The following is a 26210-nucleotide window of genomic DNA, read 5'->3' as shown; positions in this document are numbered from 1 at the left end:
CAGCTCAGCCTTAATCTTAGGACGTCTGATGTGAACGGCTCTCTTTAGGTCCACAGGTTTATTAGTATGAGGTCTGGGCTCTGTCTGTGACACTATAAAAGCTCCTTCTGAGCATCCGCCACCCTGACGCTGTCCTGTAACCTTTGTTTTATCTGTCCGAAGTAGTGTTGTGCAGTGTTAAGGGGGTCTTTGACAAGCTTCAGATGTGCTGCAATCTTGCTTTTTGGAGAGTAATGGCTTCCTCCATGGTGTCCTGTCATAGATACTATGTGTCCTGATCTTAGCTGGCTTCCCAATTCTATGGAGAGTAGCCACAGTCCTAAATTATCTCCATTTAAAAACACATTGTCTATAAAAGAAGATAACTCTGTGATCATTTGCAGCTCTGTGAAATCCAAAACCTCTTGATTGGGGGTCTTCTGAGACGTTTTTTGTGAGGCAGGACTCACATCAGATTGAATCTTAGAATGATAGCTCTAAACCACACCTTCATTCTGGCTTGATTGCTTTGACTCCAGGTTTGCTAACACCTGGCATGTCTAATGGACATTTAGGGACATCAGATGCCTTGTGTTGCTTTTTTCACTTTGTGTGCTTGTTGAAGACATGGCAGATCGTGACTGTGTTTTATCAACTGAAAAATATTGTGTTTGATGCTCTTTGTGACTTTGGTGAAGATCAGATCACACTTTATGACCACTTTAAGGAGAAAAGCAGGAAATTACAGACGGGATCATTACTTTGTCTTGTGACTAAGCTTTGTATCAAATCTACTGTGCAGCCACTTACCTTATGCTGTGCACCTCTGCATTAGTCTAACTACACATCAAAGAACAGCAACAGATGTCATTGGCTCACTCTGTCCTTCTGTCTCCTCTGTCTAGTTTTAGTAAAGTAACTACTATTCAACATCATGATGCACTCTGCTTTAGGATAGGAGCTGAAGACAGAGCCTGTTTGTCCTGGTCTCACATTTCATGCTTGTGTAACTGTGAAGTCTGTGGTGGTTTCATATGTGATAAATCAACCAGTGTCTTAGAACCATTTCACCATGCAAAAGGAGCTACCCAGCATGCAGACAAACCTGACAATGAAGCATGCTATATGGAATCAGTCCCCAGATACAGTGAACATTAACAGTTTAAAAAGGGACTCATAAAGTCACCAGAGTGACTGGATTTGTAGATGGAGCATGTGTGGAAAGAGCTGACAGCCACAGTGGTCTGCAGCTTTCTGTGGGTGTGTTTGCGTAGCATAGGACAGACAAACGGTGCTCTTAGTTAAAGAATGTACACGATTAGGACCTTTGTTGTGACGCAACAATATGTGTAAACAAATGAGGTGTGAATCAGTAAACCTTGTTTATCTTTTCCCATTTATCCTCTTTAAATACTTCTCTAAGTGTGTGATTTTAACATTTGAGAGAATGATAATGCAATTCAAACACAGTTAGGAACAGGAACAACTGTCAAACTTGTTTTTCCGGTGAGTCCCACCCACATGCTGCAGGCAGGAGTGTGCATGTGGATGAGAGGTAATGAAAATAGTTGCTTCTAATTCCCCTGCACAGCTTTAAAGGTGACACTCTGAAAGATGCTGCAGATGTTAGACACTGAAACATGGAAAAACAAAGTGGATTTAAATGTTGCCTTGAAACGCATTTAACTTCATGTTCTAACTTGTGTTTTTGTGTTCATACACTTCATGCTGTATGTATGGTACATATTAAAGTGCTGACTTTGTCCCTCTCTGAAGACTCACACTGACTTTCTGCATTCTAGCCTTAACTTTCACTTTCCAGACATCGTCCTCACTGTTAGACAGAGTCCTCACATTACAAAACTGGCTTTACTTTCAAAAATGTCCTCAAATTTCCAAACACTTCAGGGTGTATCTCAAAAGGCCCCGTGACTAGACTCATCTCATTTTCCACAATGCCAGAATTTGCATCGTGTCCACAGTCTTTCCAGTATGTCTCTACTCTATTCTATTTCATTTATGTTTACTCCTCTCGCTGGGTTTTCTCTTACTTATTGTTCAGGAGTTTGTACATGTGTATTGTCTTGGTTTGGTGGAAGTTTTATCCTTTGTTTTCTACTTTCAACACAGTTTCCCTAAGGGATCACTAAAGTTGTTTGAGTCTTGAATCTACAGTGTCCCAAAATTCCCCTGCTTTGACTTTGCTATTCAAACGTGTCTAAAACAATATGCCTACATCTAACAGCTGAATAGCTGTTGTGAAAATTACGCACAGTTACAACATCATACACACTTTGTGCCTCCAGCTGTGTTTGGAGGCGGGAGGGTTTTGGGAGTGTTTTTTGGCTCACCCGGTTTGGGAGGGACGCAGAGGTGTGGTCAGAACCCTCCAAAAGCGATCCCCTCTGTTGCGTGTCTTTGCAGTCTGCCGGGCAGGGAGCGAGCGAAGTGCAGTGCGCACGCTTTTGTTGCCGTTTCCTGGGCACCATGAGTCTTTACGGGTCTCAGCAGGGCCTGAACACGAACCGCAGGGTCGGGTCCAAAAGTGAATTGACCGGCGGAGGGACCTACCACTACCCACGGAGCGAGTGTGGGCCCGGAGGCGGTAATGGATACGATCCCTATATGGACGGGTACAAAACCTACACCTTTTCAAAGTCCTCTATAGGAGGCATGGGAGGGGGCATGGGGGGAGGAGGGATGGTGAGCGGCACCAGCGGAAGAATGGCGAGCGTAATGATGAGCGGAACCATGAGCGGAACCATGAGCGGACTGGGAGGCGGCGGGGCAGGCGGAACGAGGTGGGTATCCAAGTTATCAGTGCACTTTGTGTGCACTTTCATCACTGCAACCCGTTGCCTGTCTCTCTTGACCCAGGGGCCATCGTGCGCTGAAATCGAGCTGAAAAGGAGCTGGATGCCATTAAATATTAATCACCCCAGCCTATTGTTTCGCGGTGTTGATTCCGCCCCTGCAAACGCAGAGTAATGTGGAGGCCTGATATAACTCCAGGGGTTATAATTACTGGGAAGTTCTTTGCTCTGCGTGAGTCTGACTCAAACAGACAGTGTTTCATGTCCAACCCCTGGACACAGTGAAGCAAAGCTGCTCCTGTTTTATCCCAGAGCTGCTGCTCTCACCCTTTGTTTGATGAACGAGGCTCCAGCACAGTACTGATAGCACACATTGGTGAAGAGACTAGTTGCGCTTCTTTTTCAGAGCCACTGTCTCTGTATGGTTCATAGCTGCTGTGTTGACATCCCTCTGCTGCAGCAGCTCAACCTTCCCCGTTATTACCCAGCGGCCTCCATATAAGCAGCACTGACATAAGGCAAAAGAGTGAAGGTAGAGAAAAGGTTTGTGTCAGTTTGTGGGTCCAATAACTTGTTTTTGTGAACAATAGAGGAGGTTAAGTTGACCTGGTTAAGAAAAAGACCTGAAGTCATTTAGCAGCTATGGAGCAGGAGCAGAGACTTGTTTCTTCTCAGGTTCTGAGAAATGATGACGTGCAGCTTAGGTCAAAGGTTTGGACATGTTCTATATTTGTGGCGGTTTTGAGGGAATCTGTCTTTATCCAAACACTGTAAATCGGCTGATAAGTGACACGAAACTGCAATTCAGGAAAGCCCAACATGTGTAGGACTTTGTGCAGAAGCAGCGTCTCCATGTTAGAGTTGATCCAAAGAGATGTTCTACGATAAAAGGGCCCTGTCAAGAAAAATGGTGGCAAGTGTCCCAGGGTCAAGAAAAGTTGGTTTAAGCAAATTAAGTAAAAAACTAAAGTTGTGTAACTGTGTCAACAACCAACATTTCTGTGTTTGAGTAAGTGACAACATGATGTTTATTTCAGGCTGAAAAGATGACATAGTTAGTGAGCTGTGCTAGAGGGCTGTGGCTCAGGAGGTAGCGCGGTCATTCAGTAATCCAAGGGTTGTTGGTTTGATTCCCAGCTTCGCATGTCAAAGTCTCTGTTTATTCCAACTTAGTTGCTCCTAGTGAGTGTAGGCCAGCTGCATAGCAGCTCCCCCATTGGTTTTTGAGCGTGAACGGCTGAATGAGAGACAGCGTAAAGAGCTTTAGGTACCAATAAAGTAGACAAGTGCTATATGAGTGCAGACCATTTACCACTGACTAGATTTTCTATATATTTGCAGTTGATGTGTTGATTGTGGCACCTCCTCTCTTTGTGTAATGTGATGTTTTCAGGTGTTTTGGGGTTTTTCTACTTATCCTCACAATCGTCACCGGCTTTTCTGTAAATTCTGATGAAATTGTATTTGGGTCCAGACCCAGACCAGAATAGTGGTCACTCCAGGCACCTGCCAGAGTGTCAATACATCATACACACTAAATACATCAGTGTGTGTACATAAATGGAAGACAGCCCCCCAGTTCATTAACAGCTATTCATTTGGTTAAAAAAAATGAGGATTGTAACACAAAGCCGCTAATGTGTACTTGGCCATTTTCAGTGTAAACACGTATGTTTTGTGCATTACATGATGCACACAAATGAATGTTAAGCTGCATTTTCAAATGGCGCTACAGTGTTAACAGCAAGCGGTTTTAAGGTTTTTCTGCACACAATCGATAAATTAAATGGAGATGAAGCCTTCCGGGGAAGTCAAAGTACCAGTAACAATAACCCACCTTTTTTTCAGTTTTCATCTAAATATTTTTTTTAGAACCAAGCAGGTGTATTGTTTGCTTTATCTAATGTTTTATCCAGTTTCCTGTTGGTTTTTAACCGCATGTGATTTTAGTGATATTAACTGTTAGATACACAGGTTATAAAATAGAACACACAAGCTTCTTTCTGGGAAGAAACAGCTTCAGAAACACCCGCGTTACCATGAAAGTGTTAATCGCTGTATTTGACACAGGAGCAGGAATTTCAGGTCATTACCAAAGCAGAACTCCCATAGGGTCATAATCTAAATCCTAAAGCTCTGAAACACGAAAAAAGGTCTGAAGAAGGAAGAAATCATTGTGAGAGGTCATACAGTAAAACAGAAAGTTTTTCTAACATTGCAGCTGAAGGTTATGACAGTTGTGATCTTTACGGACTGGTTTTCTCTGCTGCCCCCTGCAGTGTCTACACCCTCAGTGACATCCGCCAGAAGTGCGTGTTCCTGCAGAACCAGTGCCAGGAGTACCTGAAGAAAGCAGAATATGCCCTTCAATCTGTAAGTCACGTTTTCTCCTCCAACACTCTAACTGGTTCTGTTACTCCAGTAGAGCAAAGAACAGCCCGTCTGTTTCAGATCTCATTCACTGGGAAACGGGGCAAAGCATCATGTTGCAGCATCTCCTCTGTTGGCAGAAAGGTGCAGAAAGAGCAACACAAATGCTGTCTGGTTGTAATTCGAGTGCGATTGAAACCAGGCTGATTATGACATTATGTTGTTTATGTCTCTGTTGGATCTGCGTTTGGAGCCATGTCGCCTTGAGTAATTTTCATCTGTCACTGAATCCACTGGTAGATTTACATCGTCAGAGCCAGTTCTGTAAAAGCCAACTGAGGCACACAAACACCTCTACAGCTTCACGTTTAGCAACTGCTTGTGAAGAATTAGTTTTTCTGCAAAAGTCACCACAAGTGCAGAGGTCGTCATTATGTGTTTGAGTGACAATTGCTGCACAAATTAAACTTTCTTTAATTTACCTTAAACCTTTTGGTTGATAGACTTTGAGCAGGTTAGACTCCGCCCCACCCACAAAATTGACATGTCACGGAAAATGTGCAATGTGTTCAGTTACACACAAAAAAATCTGAATTAAAATTTTAAAACTGTGAAACATCCCTTCAAAAACACATATTTCTCTTTTCTTGCTCCGGACCTCTTGTGGACTGATGCAGTCAGATCTGCTTATGAAGTCAGACACACTGAACATGCCGGCTGGTCAGAGAGAGTCCCTTCAAAAAGCTTTTAGAGTGAGGTTCGCCCTTCTAGCCATTCATCGAATTTTAAGTATTTCTGCTTCATTAGTGACTTTCGGAGCTTCAGTTTGTAGTAATTCCGTCATGAATAATAACTGCAGGGTTGAGCAGAGCGTAGCGCAGCAAGGACAAGCAGAGTGGACTGATTAGGATTCTCATGCTGGTGCGAGCTGACATTGCAGTTTTAATCAGCCAAAAACACTGACAGTGAAATTCCTACATTTACAGTTTGATGAAGCAACAGTGATCTAAGGACCTTCCACATGTTTCATACATCTTCCTGTGCAGCTCTTTGAATGTTGTGTTTATTACTTGCAGGGCAATGGCTCTGGGGATGCAGAGCGCTATATGTCATTGGCAAAAGAGGCCATCGAGCAGCTGAAGAGCTGCGCGTTAGATCTGAGACAGCTGGGACAACCCAATGACAACGTGGTCAGGACGTAAGGAAGATTTCCTGTTGGCTTCTGTCCTCTTTCTGTTGACCAACTTAGGCAAATTCAAAGAATTCAAATGATTTCCTCCTTATCCATAGACTGGAGATTTATAAAGACCAGCTGAAGACGGTCCACATGGCCTACACAGGCACTCTGCAGAGGAGGAGGAGCACCAAAGGGAGCAGTGCAACCTGGGAGGAGCTTGAAAGGAGCTTTAATGATGCTATGGGCTGGATCGAACAGCAGAAAGTGTGCACATACACACACATGCTTAACCTTAACCCTGTTACCCAGAATTTATGCTTGTTAAGTAGTAAATCAGCTTGGTCAGAGTTTTTCTGCTTTGCTGCACCGTGAGGTTGATTCAGTTTTTGTGTTCCTGTTTCAAGCGTCTGATTGTAACAGCACCATGGGGAGAGGATCCTGCAACTATCCAGCAGCAGCTCATCAGTCATCAGAGGTTCCACAGCTCCATCCAGAGGAGCCCCGAGGTGGATCGAGCCAAAGAGGAGTTGGTGAGTCCTGCTCAAAGTAAACATTATGGGCTTCAGGAGCCTGTACAGCGATGTTCTGCTGTGATGATCTGTTACAGACAGGTTGGTGCTGGTGTTACACCACATTCTGCACCTTTCCAGATTACAGAAAATGCTCATAAGGGTGGTTGCATCAAGTGCAGGGGTTTATTAGAAATGTTCACAATACCTGAAAAACGAAGATCGGCACAAAACGTGTGGATGCTGAGACCAACTTAGCAAATTAAACCACCATTTAACTTTGACCATAGGCCACTTAAACAGCTAATTAATCATTGAAATGGATGGATGACTGAACAGGTCCAACAGACCCTGGGCTGGGCCTCCAACTTCAATTTTCATATTTGTTTTTTAAAAGAGCTCTGTTAAAAGACACAAAGCGAAAGGAACAACTTTAAAAGATGCAAAATAACTCAAACATTTTTAACAATGACCTGAAACATTTAAAGAGATTTGCAGAACAAGCAAAAGGAAAAAAGAAATAGAACAAAAAAAATCCTAAAAATCAACACACAATGGCCAACAACAGACACGATATGAGTAGAAATAACCAAAATGACAGGGTCCCTTCCTCTGCCTGTCCTCAGGGGTCCATAACCCCAATATGTGTCTGAGGGAAATTGACTTAAATTCTACCTTTTGTTTTTTAACGTGTGTTTGATGTGGTCAGTAAATTAATCATTAAGTGTCTGTTTTTCCTTCTTCGTTACTTGTTTTATTGTACTGCATGTTAAGACAACCTCTTTGCTTTTCCTCCCATAGAGGAAGAAAGAAGATAAATTAAATCTTCACGCTCTGGATCAGGAATGGGACAGTCTACAGGTGAAAGACACAAATCAAAATATTTCTTTCAATAGACAATGATCATCAGTACTCCTGTGTCCTCAAACATACTCTCTTTTCTCTGGCCAGCAAATGTCGTTTGGTCGGACCCAGCAGCTGCGAGACTTCCAGCAGATCGTTGAGGATATTACCAGAGAGATCATATGGGTGAACGAAAAGGAGGAGCAAGAACTGGTGTTTGACTGGGGAGATAAGAACATCAAGCAGTACATCCCCAAGAAGCAGGAGAGCTACTCGGTTAGTAAAACGTGCACAGCTGCTTGGTAGAAAACACATTCATTTGAAGCCACAAAAATTTGTGTGTGATGGATTTAGATTTTGGCAGCTGCAGTTTGTCATGCACTCACTTTTCCTCCAACTGCAGCCTGATGTTTTTCTGTTCCCAGCAATTACTAAATGTCTTCCTGTGCAACAGAAACTGATGAGTGCCCTGGAGGAGAAGGAGAAAGACCTGAACAAACTGAAAGCCAAAGTAGACACGCTCCTGAATAACAAGCACCCAGCTTCAGTCAAAATCCAGGTATGGACCGTTCTACATGTCATATTTGCATATAGGATGTAATTTATTTTATCTGTCTTTCCACATTTTTCCAGGCTTATCTCGACACGCTGCAGACACAGTGGAGCTGGCTCCTTCAGATTACTAAATGCATCGACATTCATCTGAAGGAAAACGCAGCTTATGACCAGGTAACGGGATGAGCTACTGTGTTGATCCTCATAGAAACAAGCTATTGAGCGATCAAGGGCTTTTTACTATCTTTCAGCTCTTTGTTTTGGTTTTACGCACCACAACTTCTGTGTTTTCTAAGGCTATGTATGAGCCCTGCTGTAGTAATAGTCCCGCAGAACAACATTTGCCTGTCACCAAACTGCCAGCTGGTAGACGGACAAAGCAGAAAAGATAGCAGCAGAGTTTGGATGTATTCTGTATGTGTGCTTATTGTATTACAAATCTAATCTTTGGTAATATTCATGTTAGTGGTGGTTACAGCACCCAAGTGGCTAAAATAAGACTTTTGTGCAGGTTGCAGATTTCCCACAGCTCTGACAGTAATCACGCCTGAGCGGGAAAAGTGAAATTTACCTCAGCTTCCAATAAAAGTGGTTAATCACAGTTTAATCAGAGTTGTCCTCCACATTATTTAACTCGAAGGGAACTTATGATGAGATGAATCAGTCAGTTTCCTCTCGCTAAGCAGTGCTCTGTTTCGGCTGTCCTTTGTGTCGTACCAGTTCTTCAGAGAGGTCGATGAGACATTCGAAAACCTGAAAAAGGAACATGGGACAGTTCGCACGAAGTTCAAATGTGACAAGAACACTTCTCTGGAGGACCTGCTGGAGCTCCTCAAGAATCTAGAGGTATGGCCCCCTCAGATCTACTTGCCGTTGTAAAAATACATGAAGTCAGCAGATATTGTTTGTGTATATTGAGTTAAATAAGTTGATCAGTCTGGGTCTGGGGCATCTAGGAATTATTTTGCATTATCATGTTTCATTGCCTGTGAATGAAGAATGAGCTTTTAGTAATTGCTAGAAAATGTCACATCTCAACAAAATAAATTAGTCTGCATCATTGCATTCACCTGCAGGTAGACTTTAATACTGGAAAATCACAAAAAATATTGTGTATTTAAAATAATACACAACGACCTGCCTGTTCAATTACTCTAACATCTGTTCAGGCTTCAGTCTTCCCCGACCACTTTCCTCCATCTCCTCTTTTTGAACAGGCTGTTATTTTATGTCATTTAACTCAGTCTCTATTATTTTAATACATCTCCAGAAGGAGAAGGACAGGATTTTGGAAAACAAGAGGCCAATTGTGCATCTGTGCAATAAGGCGAAGAGCATTGTGAGACTGAAACCACGAAACCCTGAAGAGAAGAGCAGCAGCTCCGTCATCGTCAAAGCTCTGTGTGACTTCAAACAGGACCAGGTCAGGTTTCCGAAGATCACACACTTACAGCGGGTTTACACACTTTGCGTTGGTGTGGTTGTCAATAAAACTTGTTCTTATTGTGTTTTGCAGAAGGTGATCTGTAAGGGCAATGAGGCCATCTTAAAGGATAACAGTCAGCGCAGTAAGTGGCAGGTGACCGGCCCAGGGGGACTGGACATGTGGATTCCCTCTGTGTGTCTGATTGTGCCACCTCCCAATCCAATCGCCATCAGCAAGGCCATCAAGTAAGACTCAGAATGGTTTGTTTTTGTCCTGTGACTCGATTAGTGTCCCATAAATTTGGGTCAAAGGGACAGATTCATATGCAGGTTGTTGCTGTGAGCAGATAAGGAGAAGCTTGTTGCCAAAAAGTTTCTGTTTTATCTCTGTGTTGTCAAAAGGAATGAACAGTACTTCGACGCCATCCTGTCTATCTGCAGTCAGCTGTTCATCAGTATTAAGAGTCTCATCGCTTGGCAGTACTGTCTGATGGATATGAAACGCATCAACTCTCTCACCATCTCCATGGTAAATGCTGACCAGTCTTTGAAATCTAAATTGAATTTATTCCAGGAGCTCAACATGTAATATATGAAGTCCCCTAGAAGCTCAGTCTGTAGGTCAACAAAAGCGTTTCAAAAGATGTGACTGAAGGTATTTTTCAGGTCATTAATTCACAGATTTTTAATCAGTGCTATACACAAGTTCTGACAGTTTGTACCTTAACATTTTATAAAATAAAAGTATAAGTTATATTCATAGTAATATAGTGTTTATTGTGCATCAACACCAGAGTACAAACTGAGTACAAACACTATATGCTTTGTACTGCAGCTATTTAAGAACACTACATTCCTAAATCTGGTCTGTTCAACTAGACTGAAACATTCAAGAACAAATTAAGTTAAATTACTACCCCAATAATCAAAATGGTCCACATACAAATATTATTTAAAACAGTTTTTATTCATCTTTATCTTGTGGTAAAGCATGTGTCATCTTAGTTTCTGATGGTATTTAGTCCCATTTTAACCATAATGTTCGTGTGTGTGTGTGTGTGTGTGTGTGTGTGTGTGTGTGTGTGTGTGTATGTGTCTGTTTTCAGCTGGCCCAGATGCGTCCTGAGGAGTACCGCCAGATTATCAAGAACTTGGAGATGCACTACGAGGAGTTCAAACAGGTCAGCCAGTCTTCCCTGATGTTTGATGATGACGACAAGAGGAACATTGAGACCCAGTTCAATGGAGCCCAGGCCCAGTATGACCAGCTGGTGGTGCAGCTGCCCAATTACAGTCAGTAGTAAAAAATACTACATGTTTAATACTGCACACACCAATATTGTATAAGTAAATTATGTTGCTTTTTCTTTTGTTGGGTAAAGTGCAGTATAATTTACCAAAGGAAAACTCAAATGTTCAGGAGTGGTTGGTGGTGGACAATTTTAATGGATGCTCCTTTAGATGTTTTTCCTTTTCCAACTATAAGCTCCTATCTTGTGTTTACTCTCAGTTGCACAACAGGAACAATTTGAACTGCAGCAAACGGCCGGGGTGCAGCACCAACAGCGGGTGATCATAATACAGCAGCAAGCTGTCGCTGAAGACGAGGCCAGTAGAATGGAAGAAGAAAGACGACGAGCGGAGGCGAAAAAAGTGGTGGAGAGAAAAACTGAGGTGAAGAAAGAGGTGGTGAATAAAGAGCAGCAGATTAAGAAGGAAACAGTGAGAGTGACCAAAACAGAGCCAGGAAAGAAAAGGATGTCTTCCTCCTCCTCGGTCCACTCTGCCTCATCCTCTTCCTCCCGCACCCTATCAGAGCTGCATACACTGAGGCTGAAGCTGGAGGCTGCTGAGGGCTCGCTGAGTCAGCATGTTCATATCTGCCTCGGAGATGATGGGGTGCACGACTGTGTCCTCAGGATCACTCAGTTAGGGGTAGACAGACAAACTCAGCGTGTTCAATAAACATCTCACACCAAGTAGTTATTCATCACAATAACTCTCTTTCTGTATGTTTTTTTGTAGACCGTGCAGCATGACATTAACTTAATACGTGAGCAGTACGTACGTCTGAGGGAGCAAATTTTGAAGGAGCTGGTGGGCATGGATGATTCAGATAAAGCTGAGTTCCTTCGCAGTGAGCTTGGGTTCATAAATCAAAGACTGGACAGTCTGGACAGCACCTTATCAGCTTACTTACAGCGGTACAGAATACAAAGCAACTGTTGTTTTTAGCTTTGTTTAGCTGAGACGTCTGGCTAATTACTTGTGTTCAGATTACCCCACATCACAACCAAAATGATTCAGATGCCATATCATTACTGTACAATTAAGTGAGTTATTGGGGGTCCGTATTAGACCTTCAACAGTTAAAAAAATGGATGCATTTAACTTTCCCAGAACAGGTGTTGCACAAGGATCAGAACTGGGTCCCCTAAAATTTTGTTTAGATCTACAAAAATCTCTTTCCCAACTCAGCATTGTTATGTGCATTTTTATGCCGATGAAACCAACTTGTATGCCATCAGTTCTACCACAAATGTCCAGGTTACAGCTGGCCTTGATTGACACACCTCCTGATTCATTTAACAAAGCATAAGCTGTTTCAAAGTTCACCTTTCCAGGAGACTTGGCAGATTGTAGAGTAAAAATCTTGTAGTATCTGTTAATGCACGCTCTCCTTTCTCATGCACTTTAAGTGATCAGTGGGGTTTTCTTACATAGTATAAATAATATGTCATCTGTCCAAACTAAATGACTCTTTCATCTCTTTGTCTTTATCAGGCTGCAGGCTCTAAAGGAGTTTCTGGAGAGTGTGGCACGAGTTGAGGACATAGTGAAACTTCATGAAGCGAGGCTGACAGAGAAAGAAACCACCTCTCTGTCACCAACTGAAGTGGAGGATTATATGTTGTTTCTGAAGGTATTTTTTAAGATGTGGTGCATCACATTTTTCAGCATCAGTCCTCAGACACGGGAGTTTTAGTTAACTTTAAGTATCTATTACAAACAGACACAGTCACAAATAAGTTTTTGTGCAAAGTGCCCTATTGGAGCTATTTCTGTTTCAGCACTCAGCTTCATCTCTGGCAAGCTGCAGCTGGAGCAGAATTCCAGTGACTATTAGTGTGTGGCTCAGTAGATACTTTTTTTTTTTTTCGTTTAGTTTTTTTTTTTTGAGTGTGTTATGGTTCTCACTTTTTTTTGTACAAGGGATGTGTGTTTTGACTGGTGTCGTTGATGTGCAGAAAACTAAAGCAGAGTTGGATCAGAAGAGGGATGTTCTGGTCTCTATGGAGGAACACTTGGCTACGGCAAGCCACTGGAACAGCCAGGTGGGTGGGCCCTTCCACAGATGTGACGAGATGCTGTCTAAATACACAGAACAAGTGGGAACACTGTCAGGACGCTGGAGACGAATTCAAGGACAGATTGACACCAGGTACACATGTCCCTTCTCTGTCAAGTTTTTGTTTTTTTGTTTTTTCGGTCCATAAAGTACAAAGTTAATCACTTTTCCTATTTCAGAACAGCTACAATTTTGTGAAACAAATTTTTGTATTTTCACATGGCCTTCCTGATTCCTACTGCTATCAGGTGTCTTATATGCTCACGCATGTATGGTCTGGGCATCAATTGGTCTCATTTTATTTTCTTGACGTTTCAAAAATGTAACTTCAGGGCCTGGTGGATCAGGGGTAGATCATTGGGTTGGGATGCAGAAGGCTGTGGGTTCAAATCCCACCCCACATCTTTGGCCACCTTAGTGCTAGTCTTGAGCCTGGTTAAAATGGGACAGTTGCGGTAGAAAGGGCATCCAGCACAAAAAAATAATGCCAAATCAATGTGCAGAATAAAGAGCAAAGCTGAAAGCCGTCAATTTATTTTATAAATGTAACTTCTAATTTATTCACTGAAGACATTAAATTAAATATACAGATAAAAGGGAAATCACTCTCAGATGTCTCTCACAGAATTTCATATTTTCACAATTTCAATTTAACTTTATTTGTATAGCACCAATTCACAACAAAGTCATCTCAGGGCACTTTACAGGATAAAGTCAAGACTATTAAGATGTATAGAGAGAACCCAACAAATCCCCCTTGAACAAGACCTAGACAATAGTGGAGAGGAAAAACTCTCTTTAACGGAAGAAACCTCCAGCAGAACCAGGCTCAGGGTGGACGGCCATCTGCTTTGACCAGTTGGGGTGAGTGGAAAGGGAAGAGAGAAAAGAAAAGAGCAACAAAAGCAACAACAAAACATCGGGCAGGTTGGTAGGACCAGTAGCTGCGCACTGGAAGACACAGAGTTTCAAAGCCGGGGATACCTGCAGAAAGGGACAGAGAGAGGGGGACAGAGAAGGACAAAGACAACTACAGGAGAAAACACACAGAGTTAATGGCACTAGTGTCTGCAGTATAAGGTGTCGCTGTTCAAGCTTTTGAGATCTTTTTCTTTCTTTCTATCTACCTACCTTAGACTCCAGGATCTTCACTTGTATCTGCCTCAACTGCAGCATTACAAGCAAACCAGCACCTCTATCTTTGGCTGGATTGATGCCACACGAAACAAACAAGATGCCCTGCAGGCCACCAAGATACAGAGCATCCAAGCACTGAAAGACCACATTAGCAACCAGAAGGTTTCCTGTTCAGCTCTTCATTTGTCTTAATTAGGCTGCTTACTCTGTTCAGATACTACAGTACTTCTATGTGTGTTAAGTCACCTGACATCTTTATGTTGTCCTCATCTCAAGACGCTGAACACAGAAATCAAATTGAAGAGGGACACAGTAGACAGTGTGCTACAAGACAGCGAGACATGTGTGAATTCTGTCAAGGTAAGGAAGCCCACATACAGCATATGCATCATTTTATTTTCTCTTCCAGACTTTGGTTGTGTCAAAAGTGTTCAGTCTTTAGTCAAATGAGCAAACAAACAGTCAAAAAAGCAGGCAGAAAAGTTCCATAGTAAACTTAGGTTTATTGACACAAATAACAACAACAACAACAACAATAATAATAATAATAATAATAATTCATACATTAATACAACAACAGTGATCGTAGAACACCCCCTTCTCTCTGATTTGAATGTGTCCATCAAGGATCAGTCCAGTTTCATCTGGATCCAGGCTGTCCTCTGCAGTAAACTTTTCACTGTGCACAGTGGGCTAAACTTCTTATAGGTCTAAATTTCTACCCTAGACACTAAGTCTTACTGTGTGGATAAGATACAGCTCCGGCAACAATCCTCAGGTCTACAAAAGTGAATAATACAGTTTATACTCAAACAAAAATAATCCATGTTGCTACTATTTTTCACCACACTTCCCTGCTATGGTTTTTTACAGGACTATGAAACAGACGTCTGCACCTATACCTCTGGTTTAGAGACTTTGCTCAACATCCCCATCAACAGGACAATGCTGAGATCCCCAACAATAGATCTTAATCACGAGGTAACTACACTCCAGTTGCTTTGGGGATAATGCGATCTACATACACAGTTGCCCATAAAAGTTGGATTAAATATGTTTTATCTCTTCTCAGGAAATTATTGTGACAATGTGATTTAATTCTTGATAAAGTGTATATCTTCTCAAAACTTTATTGATAAATCTCTTCCAAACATATCACAGTGAAAATTAAACCACAATTAACCTTTGCAAAAAAGAGGAATATGTCTGAAAACTAAATTATTTTAACATTATGGGCAGTGTTTAATATAAAATATCAGATTTAGTCTGGTAGATAATATTTTTATATAGTTGAGTTCTTATAGGGTTGAAAACCTGAGTTTGCTGTGTTTTATGTCCCAGGCTACACAACTACAAACCCGTTACATGGAATTGCTTACTCTGTCTGATGACTACTACAAATTCCTTGGAGAGCTACTCAAAAACATGGAGGAGCTCAAGGTACTGATCCTGTATTTCTTGGTTCTTTGAATACTTAATGCTTTCTTTCTACTTGTGATGATGTTTTGTTTGTAGTGTATTTGTGTCACACTTTATAATCAGTATTTGCTTTTCATTTTTTTTTCATCATTGTATCGTGGTCATCTTCTATTCCTTTGGGCTGCTCCCTTTTAGGGGTCACCACAGCGAATAATGTGTCTTCATCTAACCCTGTGCTCTGCATCCTCTTCACTCACACCAACTAACTTCATATCTTCCCTCACTACATCCATAAATCTCCTCTTTGCTCTTCCTCTAGACCTCCTGCCTGGCAGCTCCAACCTCAGCATCCTTTTACTGATATATTCACAGTTTCTCCTCTGAACATGTCCAAACCACCTCAATCTGGCCTCTCTGACTTTATCTCCGAAAGATCTAACATGAGCTGTCCCTCTGATGTCCTCATTCCTGATCCTGTCCATCCTCGTCACTCCCAAATAGAACCTCAACATCTTAAGCTCTGCTACCTCCAGCTCTGCCTCCTGTCTTTTCTTCAGTGCCACTGTCTCTAAGTCGAACAACATTGCTGGTCTCACCACCGTCTTGAACACCTTTCATTCTCGCTGATACTCTTTTATCACACAACACACCTGACACTTTTCTCCACCCGTTCCAACCTGCATGCACTCGCCTCTTCACCTCTTTTCCACACTCTCCGTTGATCTGAACCGTTGACCCTAAGTTCTTAAAGTCCTGCACCTTCTTCACCTCTGCTCCCTGTAACCTCACTGTTCCACCTGGGTCCCTCTTATTCACACACATGTATTCTGTCTTACTGCGGCTAAGCTTCATTCCTCTGTTTTCAAGAGCAGACCTCCACCTCTCTAGATTTTCCTCCACCTGCTCCCTGCTCTCACTACAAATCACAATGTCATCTGCAAACGTCATAGTCCACGAAGATTCCTATCTAACCTCATCTGTCAGCCTGTCCATCACCAGAGAAAACAAGAAGGGGCTCAGAGCCGATCCTTGATGCAGACCCACCTCCACCTTGAACTCCTCTGTCACACCTACAGAACACCTCACTACGGTCTTACAGCTCTCATACATGTCCTGCACCACTCTAACATACTTCTCTGCCACTCAAGACTTCCTCATACAATACCACAGCTCCTCTCTCTGCAGCCTGTCATACGCTTTCTCTAAATCTAACAAGACACAATACAACTCCTTCTTTCCCACAACTTCATTGTGTGGCTCATCAACTTTATTCCTCTGGTATTATGGAAATTCTAGCACTTTGGCTCCATCTGTGTTACATTCTAATTAACCAATTAATGATTAAGCTGATGGTTAATCTAACTGAATTACTGTATGTCGTGCTAAGCTCTATAAAGCTGTTAGTGGTGGAAACCTTTTAAAAATTGGAAATTTGACTCAAATCAATTATTAAAGTATTCTCACAAGCTTTTTGTTACACAATTATCTGCGTTCATTTTCACTTCTTGTGGGTTCCAGATTCGTAACACCAGGATTGACCTGTTAGAGGAGGAGCTCCGCCTGCTGAAGGGGGATATTGAAGAACGCAATGCCAAGAACAAATCGTTGGAAGGTGCTGTTGCCCGTTACCAACTGGAGCTGTCCCAATCCCAGAGTCAACTGCTGTCCATGGAAGACGTGAAACGAAAGGCAGCGCAGCAGTGCAGTGCCAGTAAGGAAAGCCTGGACAGCACCCACGGTCAGTTGGCAGACCTCAAGGATGAGGTGACACGACTCCACTACATGCTAGAGGAAGAAAAAAGCAAGAGGCGCCTGGCAGAGGAACGCTACACTGAGCATCAGGAGGAGTGTGAGTCTGTGCTGAAGAAGAGGCTGAACGAGCTGGAGACAGTGAGCCGGTCAAAGATGGAGGTGGATAAGAGTGTGGCCAGTAAGGATCATGAGATTGAAAACCTGCGGCGGCAGCTGGCTGATGAAACGGCAAGGGTCAAGGAGCTACAGAAGGAAATCTCAAAGGTAAGGACCCAATGCAGTGAGGAGATCACTAACTTAAAGCTGAGCTACGAATCCCAGATGCACATCAGTCGCACAGACATACAGAGGCTGGCAGCTCAGAGGGAAGAGGATATAGCTGAGCTCCAGCTGCAGTATGAAAGGATGGAAGCAGACAGAAGGAATCTGGAGGAGGAGCTCAGGAGGCTCAGAATGTCTGTATGCCAGACTGAGGAACAAAGAAAAAGGGCAGAAGAAGCAGCACACAGCCAGCAAGCTATCATCACAGAGGAAGAGCGCAGGAGGAGAGAACTGGAGTGTCAGGTGGAGGTACTAATAAGGCAGAAAGACCAGGAAAACACCAAATATAGAGAAGAGTTGGCTGAAGCAATGAAGATACTTCAGGAGAAGGCTGAGCAGCTGACTTATCTCAGCCACAGTCTAGAGGAGGAGACGCGAAGGAGAAAAACCACAGAGGAAGGGCAGGCTGTTCTTGAGCAGACAGTAGCTCAGCTACGGGTGAAACTAACTAATTCATCAATGGCTGCAACCCAGCTTAGAGGTTGTGAGGAGGAGCTTCAGAAGATACATTTAGAAGTGGAGAGGGAGAGTACGGAGCGAAGCAGAATAGAACAAAACATGACTAGGTTACAGGGACGTATCAAGGACCTTCAGACTGTGAGAGATGGGCTGGAGAGCCAGGTGGAGAGTCTGAGGAAGGCTAACCAAGAGGAAGTGGTCAGACGAAGGCAGGTAGAGACAGAGCTGGAAAGGACCACCATGACCTTGACAGAGTACACCAGCACCATCACTGCACTACGGCAGAACCAGGAACAAGCCAGCACATCAGAAAAAAGAGGTGAAGAAGAGCGTCTAAAGTTGCAGGAGGAGCTTGAGAGCATCTTGAGACAAAACAAGGCCTCTGCAGAGTGCATTGCACAGCTGAGTGCTGAGCTGAAAGCCCTGCAGCAACAATTACTCCAGGAGCATGCTCATGTCAAAGAGGCAAACCTCAGGAATGAGGGTCTTTACAGAACTTTAGAGGAGAAGACTAAAACACTGAATGAAACCTCTGCCGAGCTTGAAGGGCTGAAGCAGATGTCACACACCCATACAAAAGACAGGCTGAGGCTTGAGGAAGAATTAAGGGTGGCACGGCAGGAGAAAGAGGAAGTCTTGAAAAGTAAAAAGGGTAGTGATGATGAGCTCCTCTCCCAGATCACTGCCCTGGAGCTGCAGCTGCAGGCGACTGAACGCAGCAATGTAGACTATCGCAACCTGGTCTCAGAGCTCTCCTCTGAGAGAGAGAAACTCAAGCTGGAGACTGAGAAAATACAAAAGCAGACCATCGAGGTACATGGAAGCTTGGCACTTAGTGCTGGACTGCTCACCTTTTCCAAATCAATCCAAATTTGGAACAATCAAGTAGCTATAGCTTTCTGTAGCTAAACCTTTGCTTGCATGCTGGAACACCTGTAGACCCCCTGTTGATTCCTTCCACCTGGTAACTGATTTAAACACATATGTCTATACTGTATGTGTTTAAATAAACTTACATGTCAGTCACTTGCATGCAAGTTTGCCTCTCTGCGTGCCGAGCTCACCAGGTCAAAGATGTGCAGTCTGCATGCTTTTTTTGCTTTTTCTTCTTTTGCCCAGAACTACCAACACCATCAGTGACATCACTACTGCCTACCATCTGCTCAAATATAGCTTGAAGATTGTAGTATCTTAGTGGTTTAATGATACATTCAACATGAAATGGACTTGACATTTCTACAATTTCCTAAACAAACTGAGGCATCTATTCTTTAAAAAACAGAAAAGACCAGTCAAATCTACAACAAGAGGGTGCCTATCTATTGCCATTATTATTTGTGTTGTTCTGCAGACTTACAGAATGTAGACAGGTACTGTTTCTATGTTGGGGGAAAAGCATAGTTAAAATACCTTTCATTGTAGATGAATTTGTTATAAATGGTTTACAGTGAATATAGTTTCTTTGCATGTTTGGGAAGGGTAAGGTTTCCTCATGAAAATCAATAGTACAACTGAGTAATAGTGTATATTATGATTATATTAGTGTATAGTATAAAGGATTATATTTGTATAATGTGGAGTAAAAATCAAATGTTTCATGATACATGGACAATGTTCCAATGTCTCTTTTAGTTGACTAACTTTTTAACCTGGTTCTCCTTTTTTTCTTGCAGACAACAGCCATGATGCAGTCCATTCAGTCCCAGTACAAGGATGTAGTTATGGAAAGAGATGATCTGTTACTGAAATTGAAGTTGTCAGAAAAGGACAAACATCGATTGCAAGCACTGGAGGAGGAACTCATTTACATTAAAATGTCTCTAGATTCTGAGCTCCGCAATAAGCAAGGTCTGCAGGAGGACAATGACAGGCTAAAGAAGGATTTAAGTTACTGGAAGGACCAAAATGATAGCAAGCAAAATCTGATTAGGCAATATGACACAGACAAGGACCATATGGAGAGGGAAAAGAACTCTTTGCAAAGTGAGATTGATAGGCTGATGAGGGAACTCAGAGAACTTGAGGAGACCTATAAAAGTAAGCTGTCAGCCATCCAGAAAGAGAGGCTAGAAATGACCACTCTCAAACAAACAATGGAGACTGAACTCTTGAAAGCCAGAGAGCCCCCAACCTTGGATGCCACCAGTCTGATTTTTGAGGGTGTCCGCAAACCAGTCACGGCAAGTGAATTGCTTGAATGTGGTGTACTTGACAAGACAACATTTAACCAGCTTGTGAAGGGGCATAAGACTATCCCTGAAGTATCTGTTGACAAAAAAGTCAGTCTAAAAGGGACAGGCCCAATAGCTGGGGTTGTAATTGAAGGTCCAAAAGGTCCAGGGTCCATTAGTTTTCCCTTATGCAAACTGACTTTTGCTGAGGCGAAGAAAGAGAATTTACTACCATCAGATAGCATTGATCTACTACTTGATGCTCAGGCTGCCACAGGTCATATCATTGACCCCAGAACTAACCAGAAGTTGACAGTTGATGAGGCATGTAATCAAGGTGTAGTTGATGAAGAGGACAGAGAGAGGTTGCTAGCAGCAGAGGCTGCAGCTGTTGGATATAGTGGCCCTGGCACAAACAAGCCACTTTCAGTATTTAAAGCCATGAGGAAAGGACTGATTGACAAGAACACAACACTGCGACTGCTACAGGCCCAGGAGTCTGTTGGGGGAATTTTAGATCCCATACTCAGTGTGTTCCTTCCTAAAGACACAGCCATTGCACGTGGTTTGTTGGATGATGACATATGTCGTGCATTGAATCAGAGGCCTGAGCTCTACCTGGATCCAGATAGTGAGGAAGGTGTAACCTATATGATGATGAAGAGGAGATGTAAGGTAGAGCCACACACAGGCCTTCTGCTTCTTCCTGTCCCTGCAAAGGGAGATCCCTCCAAACTCATCTTTGATGGTGTTAGGAAACCTGTCACGGCCAAGCACCTGCTGGATTGTGGTGTCCTAGACAGGCCAACATTTAAAGATTTAGAAAAAGGGAAGAAAACTCTCCCCGAAGTCTCTATAGACAAAAACATCAATCTGAAGGGGACTGGACCCATTGCTGGAGTTATAGCAGGGTGTCAAGGTAAAATGTCTTTCTCAGAAGCCAAGAAACAAAACCTTTTATCTGATGATGCAGCAGATTTGCTGCTGGAAGCCCAAGCTGCCACAGGTCACGTTATTGACCCCAGGAACAATCAAAAGCTGATAGTGGAGGAGGCATGCACAAGAGGGGTTGTGGATATTAAGGATCGAGACAAATTACTGACAGCAGAGGCTGCTGCTGTGGGCTACAAGGATCCTAGCACAGCAAAGCCTCTCTCAGTATTTGAGGCCATAAAGAAGGGAATTATTGACAGGAAGACTGGGCTCGGCTTGCTGCAAGCCCAGGAGTCTGTGGGAGGAATTCTAGATCCCAATCTAAGTGTGTTCCTACCAAAAGACACTGCTATAAAGCGCAATCTTTTAGATGAAGACCTCAGAAATACTCTAAATCAAAACCCGACATGCTACCTTGACCCAGACACTGACCAGAATGTGAGCTATGGGACTTTGAAGAAAAGATGTAAGGTAGAACCACACACAGGTCTGCTACTTTTGCCAATCAATGAGAGGCAAGACCCTTCCAAATTGATCTTTGATGGTGTACGTAAACCAGTAACAGCCCAGCAATTGCTTGATTGTGATGTACTGGACAAACCAACATTTAACAAACTAATCAAGGGGGAGAAAACTGTCCCAGAAGTGTCAGTGGAAAAGAAAGTCTTTCTGAAAGGGACTGGATCAATTGCTGGTGTGGCAGGTGGGCTATTAGGTAAAATGTCTTTAACTGAGGCCAAGAAAAAGATGGTCATGCCCACAGACAGTGCTGATTTGCTGCTGGATGCCCAGGCTGCCACAGGCCATATCATTGACCCCACAAATAACCAAAAGCTAACAGTAGATGAAGCATGTGCCAGAGGAGTGGTGGACAATAGGGATCGAGATAGACTTTTGGCAGCAGAAGCTGCCGCTGTGGGCTACCTAGATCCTAGCACAGCCAAGCCACTTTCAGTGTTTGAGGCCATGAAGAAGGGAATAATTGACAGGAAGACTGGGCTTCGCCTACTTCAGGCCCAAGATTCTGTTGGAGGAATTCTTGATCCTAATCTCAGTGTGTTTCTTCCTAAAGACACAGCTATAAAGCGCAACCTTTTGGATGAAGACCTCTATTGTGCACTAAACCGGAGTCCTGGGTGTTACCTTGATCCAGACACTGAGCATGATGCCAGCTATGGAGCTTTAAAGCAAAGATGTAAAACAGAACCATACACAGGTATGATACTTTTGCCAATTACTGAGAGGCAAGACCCTTCCAAACTGGTGTTTGATGGTGTCCGCAAGCCAATCTCAGCACAACAGTTGTTAGAATGTGGTGTCCTTGATGAACTGACTTGTAACCAACTAGCAAAAGGGCAGAAAACTGTCCCAGAAGTGTCAGTGGATAAGAAAGTCTTTTTGAAAGGGACTGGATCAATTGCTGGTGTTGCAGCTGGACCTTTAGGGAAAATGTCCTTTACAGAAGCAAAAAAACTGAAAATTATGTCTTCTGACAGTGCTGACATGCTACTGTTTGCCCAGGCAGCCACAGGCCATATTATAGACCCCAAAACAAATCAGAAACTAACAGTAAAAGAAGCATGTGCTAGAAAAGTGGTGAATAGGGAGGATGAATCCAACTTGTATGCAGCTGAGGCTGCTGTCATAGGTTACAAAGAACCAAATACTGCCAAGATTCTGTCAGCAGGCCAGGCTGTGAAAAGGGGATTAATTGACAATGACACAGCCTTACGTATTCTTCAAGCTCAAGAGTCTGTAGGGGGAATTTTGGACCCTGTTCTCAGTATATTTCTACCCAAAGACATTGCTAAGAATCGTGATCTGATAGATGAGGACCTATATCGAGCCTTGAATCAGTGTCCTGAGTGTTATCTGGACCCTGACACCCAACAATCAATATCCTACATATCTCTGAAGACAAAATGTAAGGCTGATCCAAGCACAGGTCTTTTACTTCTTCCTGAGCCTAAAAAGCCATTGACTGTCCAGGGCCTCAGGGGCCAGGTGTCTATCATTGATCTAGTAGATTCTAAGCTGCTGAAGCAGTCTGATATGGATCAGCTTAACAAGGGTCGATTGACGGGCCAAGACATTGAAGATCGCCTGGGCTTATACCTGAAAGGCTCTACTTGCATAGCAGGAGTTTATGACGAGGACAGTGATAAGGTGATGCCCCTTTATCAGGCCATGAAAGATGGGTTGTTGCAACCTAGGACCACGCTGGAGCTGCTTGAGGCTCAGGCTGCCTCAGGTTTTATAGTTGATCCTGCCAACAACCTCTTCCTCACTGTTAGTGATGCCTACAGTAAAAGACTGTTTGGGCCAGAGCTTAAGGACAAACTGTTAGCTGCAGAGAGGGCTGTGACTGGATACAAACTGCCTGGGACAGAAAAGGTTATATCTCTCTTTCAGGCCATAGAGCAAGGTTTAGTGGAGAAAAGTCATGGTATCCATCTCCTAGAGGCCCAGATGGCCAGCGGTGGTATCATTGATCCTGAACGCAGCCATCGAATTGATGTTTATGTAGCCTACAAAAGAGGCTACTTGAACGAAGAAATGAACAGGATCCTGACTAATCAAGGTGATGATACTAAGGGATTCTTTGACCCCAATACAGAAGAAAACCTGACCTATCTTGAACTTAAGAAACGATGCATCACAGATAAAAAGACTGGCCTCATCCTTTTGCCTGTCATGAGCAAGAAAAAGCAAGAATCAACTCTAAAGAACACTAAGAGACAAACAAGAGTGATCATTGTCGACCCAGAGACTAATAAAGAGATGAGAGTACGTGAAGCATATGACAAAGGGTATATTGATTATAACACCTTCCTCGAGCTGTCCCAGCAGGAGTGTGAATGGGAGGAGATCACTATAACTGCTCCAGATGGTTCCCAGCGGTTTGTTATCGTTGACAGAAAGACTGGAACACAGTATGACATCACTGAGCTGCTTGAAAAAGGAGCAATTCATCAGTCAGTCCTAGATCAGTACCGCTCACAAACCATCACACTTACTGAATTTGCCGATATAATCAGCAACAAGGCAAAACCTAAATCATCATCATCCACCACTTCAAGACCATTAGCAGTGTCAGCTACATCTTCAGTGACGGCTTCATCATCAAGGACATCAGCAGCTTCTTTAGGTACATTAGTAGAGACATCATCCATGTTACAAAAATCAGAAGCGTCATCCTTATCATCATCATCCTCTTCAGTCATGTCAAGACCTTTATCACCTACTCTCGCCAAGATGACCACAACACGAACTACAACTTTCACAGAGCGGAGTGCTTCAGTCAGCAGTGTTACCCAAGACTCACCTGACTCCCTTAAGCATATATCCAGTGTGTCTTTCACTGTGGCCTCTCCTGTTGAGACAGTGACTGAACAGGGACCTATAGGTGCCATTTTTGACACAGATAGCGTAGAGATGATATCCATTACAGAGGCTCTAAACCGTGGTCTGGTGGATTCCATCACTGCTCATAGATTATTGGAGGCCCAAGCTTGCACTGGAGGAATCGTCAATCCAACAAATGGCACTAGGCTCAGCATCCAAGAGGCCTCGCGGCTGGGCATAATAAATGATGACATGGCCACTAAGCTCAAGCCTGCCCAGAAAGCCTATTTTGGCTTTGAGGATGTAAAAACCAGGAAGAAGATGTCTGCTGCTCAGGCTATGAAAGAGATGTGGCTGCCATATGAGGCAGGACAGAGGTTCCTGGAGTATCAGTTTGTAACAGGGGGACTTTATGACCCAGAAATGGACTGTAGAAGAACCATGGAAGATGCTTTGAAAATGGGCTGGCTGGATGGGAGAGCAGCCCGGAAACTCCAAGATCCAAAGTCCCATGCAAAGAACTTGACCTGCCCCAAGAGCAAACTTAAAATCTCTTATAAGGAGGCTCTGGATAATTGCCTGCTGGAGAAAGGCACAGGGGTGAAAATGCTCCAAGCATCCTCTATGTCTTCCAGAGGAATCAGCAGTCCATACAATGCCTCCAGTGCCCCAGGATCCACAACAGGCTCAAGGAGTGGTTCACGACAAGGTTCCCGCAGGGGCAGTCTCGACCTGGGCTCCCCCTCCTCTTCATTAACCAATCGCTACAGTCATACTAGCTTCTCTACCTTTTCTTCCACCAGATAAGTGAGGAATAGAAAATGCTTTTTTGCAAACAGATTAGAATATTTCAATATTCAAAAAAACAAATACTGTTTCTTGTGTGAGAAGAAAAATGTAAGGTTAACTTGTTTCATTTTTTAAATTTTACAGTTGTAGATTTTGCCTACTTTGCTATGTTTTTAAACCGCTATAGTTCAAATGATCCTGAATGAACACCTCCAATATATTTTTTTATGTAAATTGACTCAAGTAAAATTGACAGCCATGTTATATTTGTTTTAATAAAATAAGGTGATTGTCATATTGTTGGATACACATATTTGAAACATAACTTTCAGAATTTTTCTTTTAAAGCTTCGCTTAGCTAAAAGAAGTGTTATTAATTACTATAGTTACTTTTATTTGACATTATCCTGTGTTCTTGTTTATCTGGAAGGGATGCATGGGTATTTGCATTTATTAGCAGAACGCCACATTTTTATTTGGTTTCTTGTTGTTTTCTGTATTGTACTAGCATCAGTATCTCGAAATAAAAGCTTGCTCATATTCACGATTGTTGTCTCTTTTATGCAAAAACACATTTAAAATATAGAATTCCTCATTTTGTAGGTGCGTTATTACCCATTATCAGAAGTAGACATTAATCCTGTTACAGTACAATGTAAAATGGTACCTTTAAGTGGAAAGTTTAAAAAGTGAGTCATTCACAATTCAGGTTTTTCCTCAAACCAAAATTGTCAGGCTGTGATGCATGCAGATAAGGTAATGCACATTAAATAAAACTCAAAGATGGATGAAAACATCAGATTAAGAAGACATATTTATTTAAAAGTTGCTTCCTTAGAAAGTAGAAAGGCCTTCTTCACCTGA

The 26210-nt window shown here is 42.8% G+C and overlaps 1 protein-coding gene across 2 annotated transcripts; it reads left to right on the top strand.

Moving 5' to 3' along the window:
• Window positions 1–2395: 2395 nt before the first annotated feature.
• LOC137131975 (desmoplakin-A-like) lies at window positions 2396–25886 on the top strand. Of its 2 annotated transcripts, none has more exons than XM_067513919.1 (24): window positions 2396–2780; window positions 5072–5165; window positions 6239–6360; window positions 6453–6603; window positions 6744–6869; window positions 7650–7709; window positions 7800–7967; window positions 8146–8250; window positions 8325–8420; window positions 8967–9092; window positions 9517–9669; window positions 9763–9917; window positions 10074–10200; window positions 10778–10964; window positions 11182–11606; window positions 11697–11875; window positions 12456–12594; window positions 12920–13113; window positions 14157–14319; window positions 14434–14517; window positions 15031–15138; window positions 15499–15597; window positions 17095–18921; window positions 19782–25886. In XM_067513919.1, the coding sequence occupies exons 1-24, from the start codon at window positions 2467–2469 to the stop codon at window positions 25362–25364; spliced, it is 10785 nt and encodes a 3594-aa protein (XP_067370020.1). In that variant the 5' UTR covers window positions 2396–2466; the 3' UTR covers window positions 25365–25886. The 2 variants fall into 2 exon arrangements, with proteins under 2 accessions (XP_067370020.1, XP_067370021.1); XM_067513920.1 differs by having other exon boundaries at window positions 2397–2780; window positions 17095–17592.
• Window positions 25887–26210: the final 324 nt, after the last annotated feature.

The sequence above is a fragment of the Channa argus genome, chromosome 8 (assembly GCF_033026475.1).
Source record: "Channa argus isolate prfri chromosome 8, Channa argus male v1.0, whole genome shotgun sequence".
Taxonomy (NCBI): Eukaryota; Metazoa; Chordata; class Actinopteri; order Anabantiformes; family Channidae; genus Channa; species Channa argus.
This window is presented reverse-complemented; position numbering and strand designations above follow the sequence as displayed.

What these genes read in the sequence shown, in the direction of transcription:
- LOC137131975 (XM_067513919.1), top strand. Translation starts at nt 2,467, where the DNA reads ATGAGTCTTTACGGGTCTCAGCAGGGCCTGAACACGAACCGCAGGGTC. An exon ending in AGGAATGGGACAGTCTACAG is followed by an intron (nt 7,710 to 7,799) that starts GTGAAAGACACA and finishes TTCTCTGGCCAG; the next exon opens with CAAATGTCGTTTGGTCGGAC. An exon ending in ATTATATGTTGTTTCTGAAG is followed by an intron (nt 12,595 to 12,919) that starts GTATTTTTTAAG and finishes GTTGATGTGCAG; the next exon opens with AAAACTAAAGCAGAGTTGGA.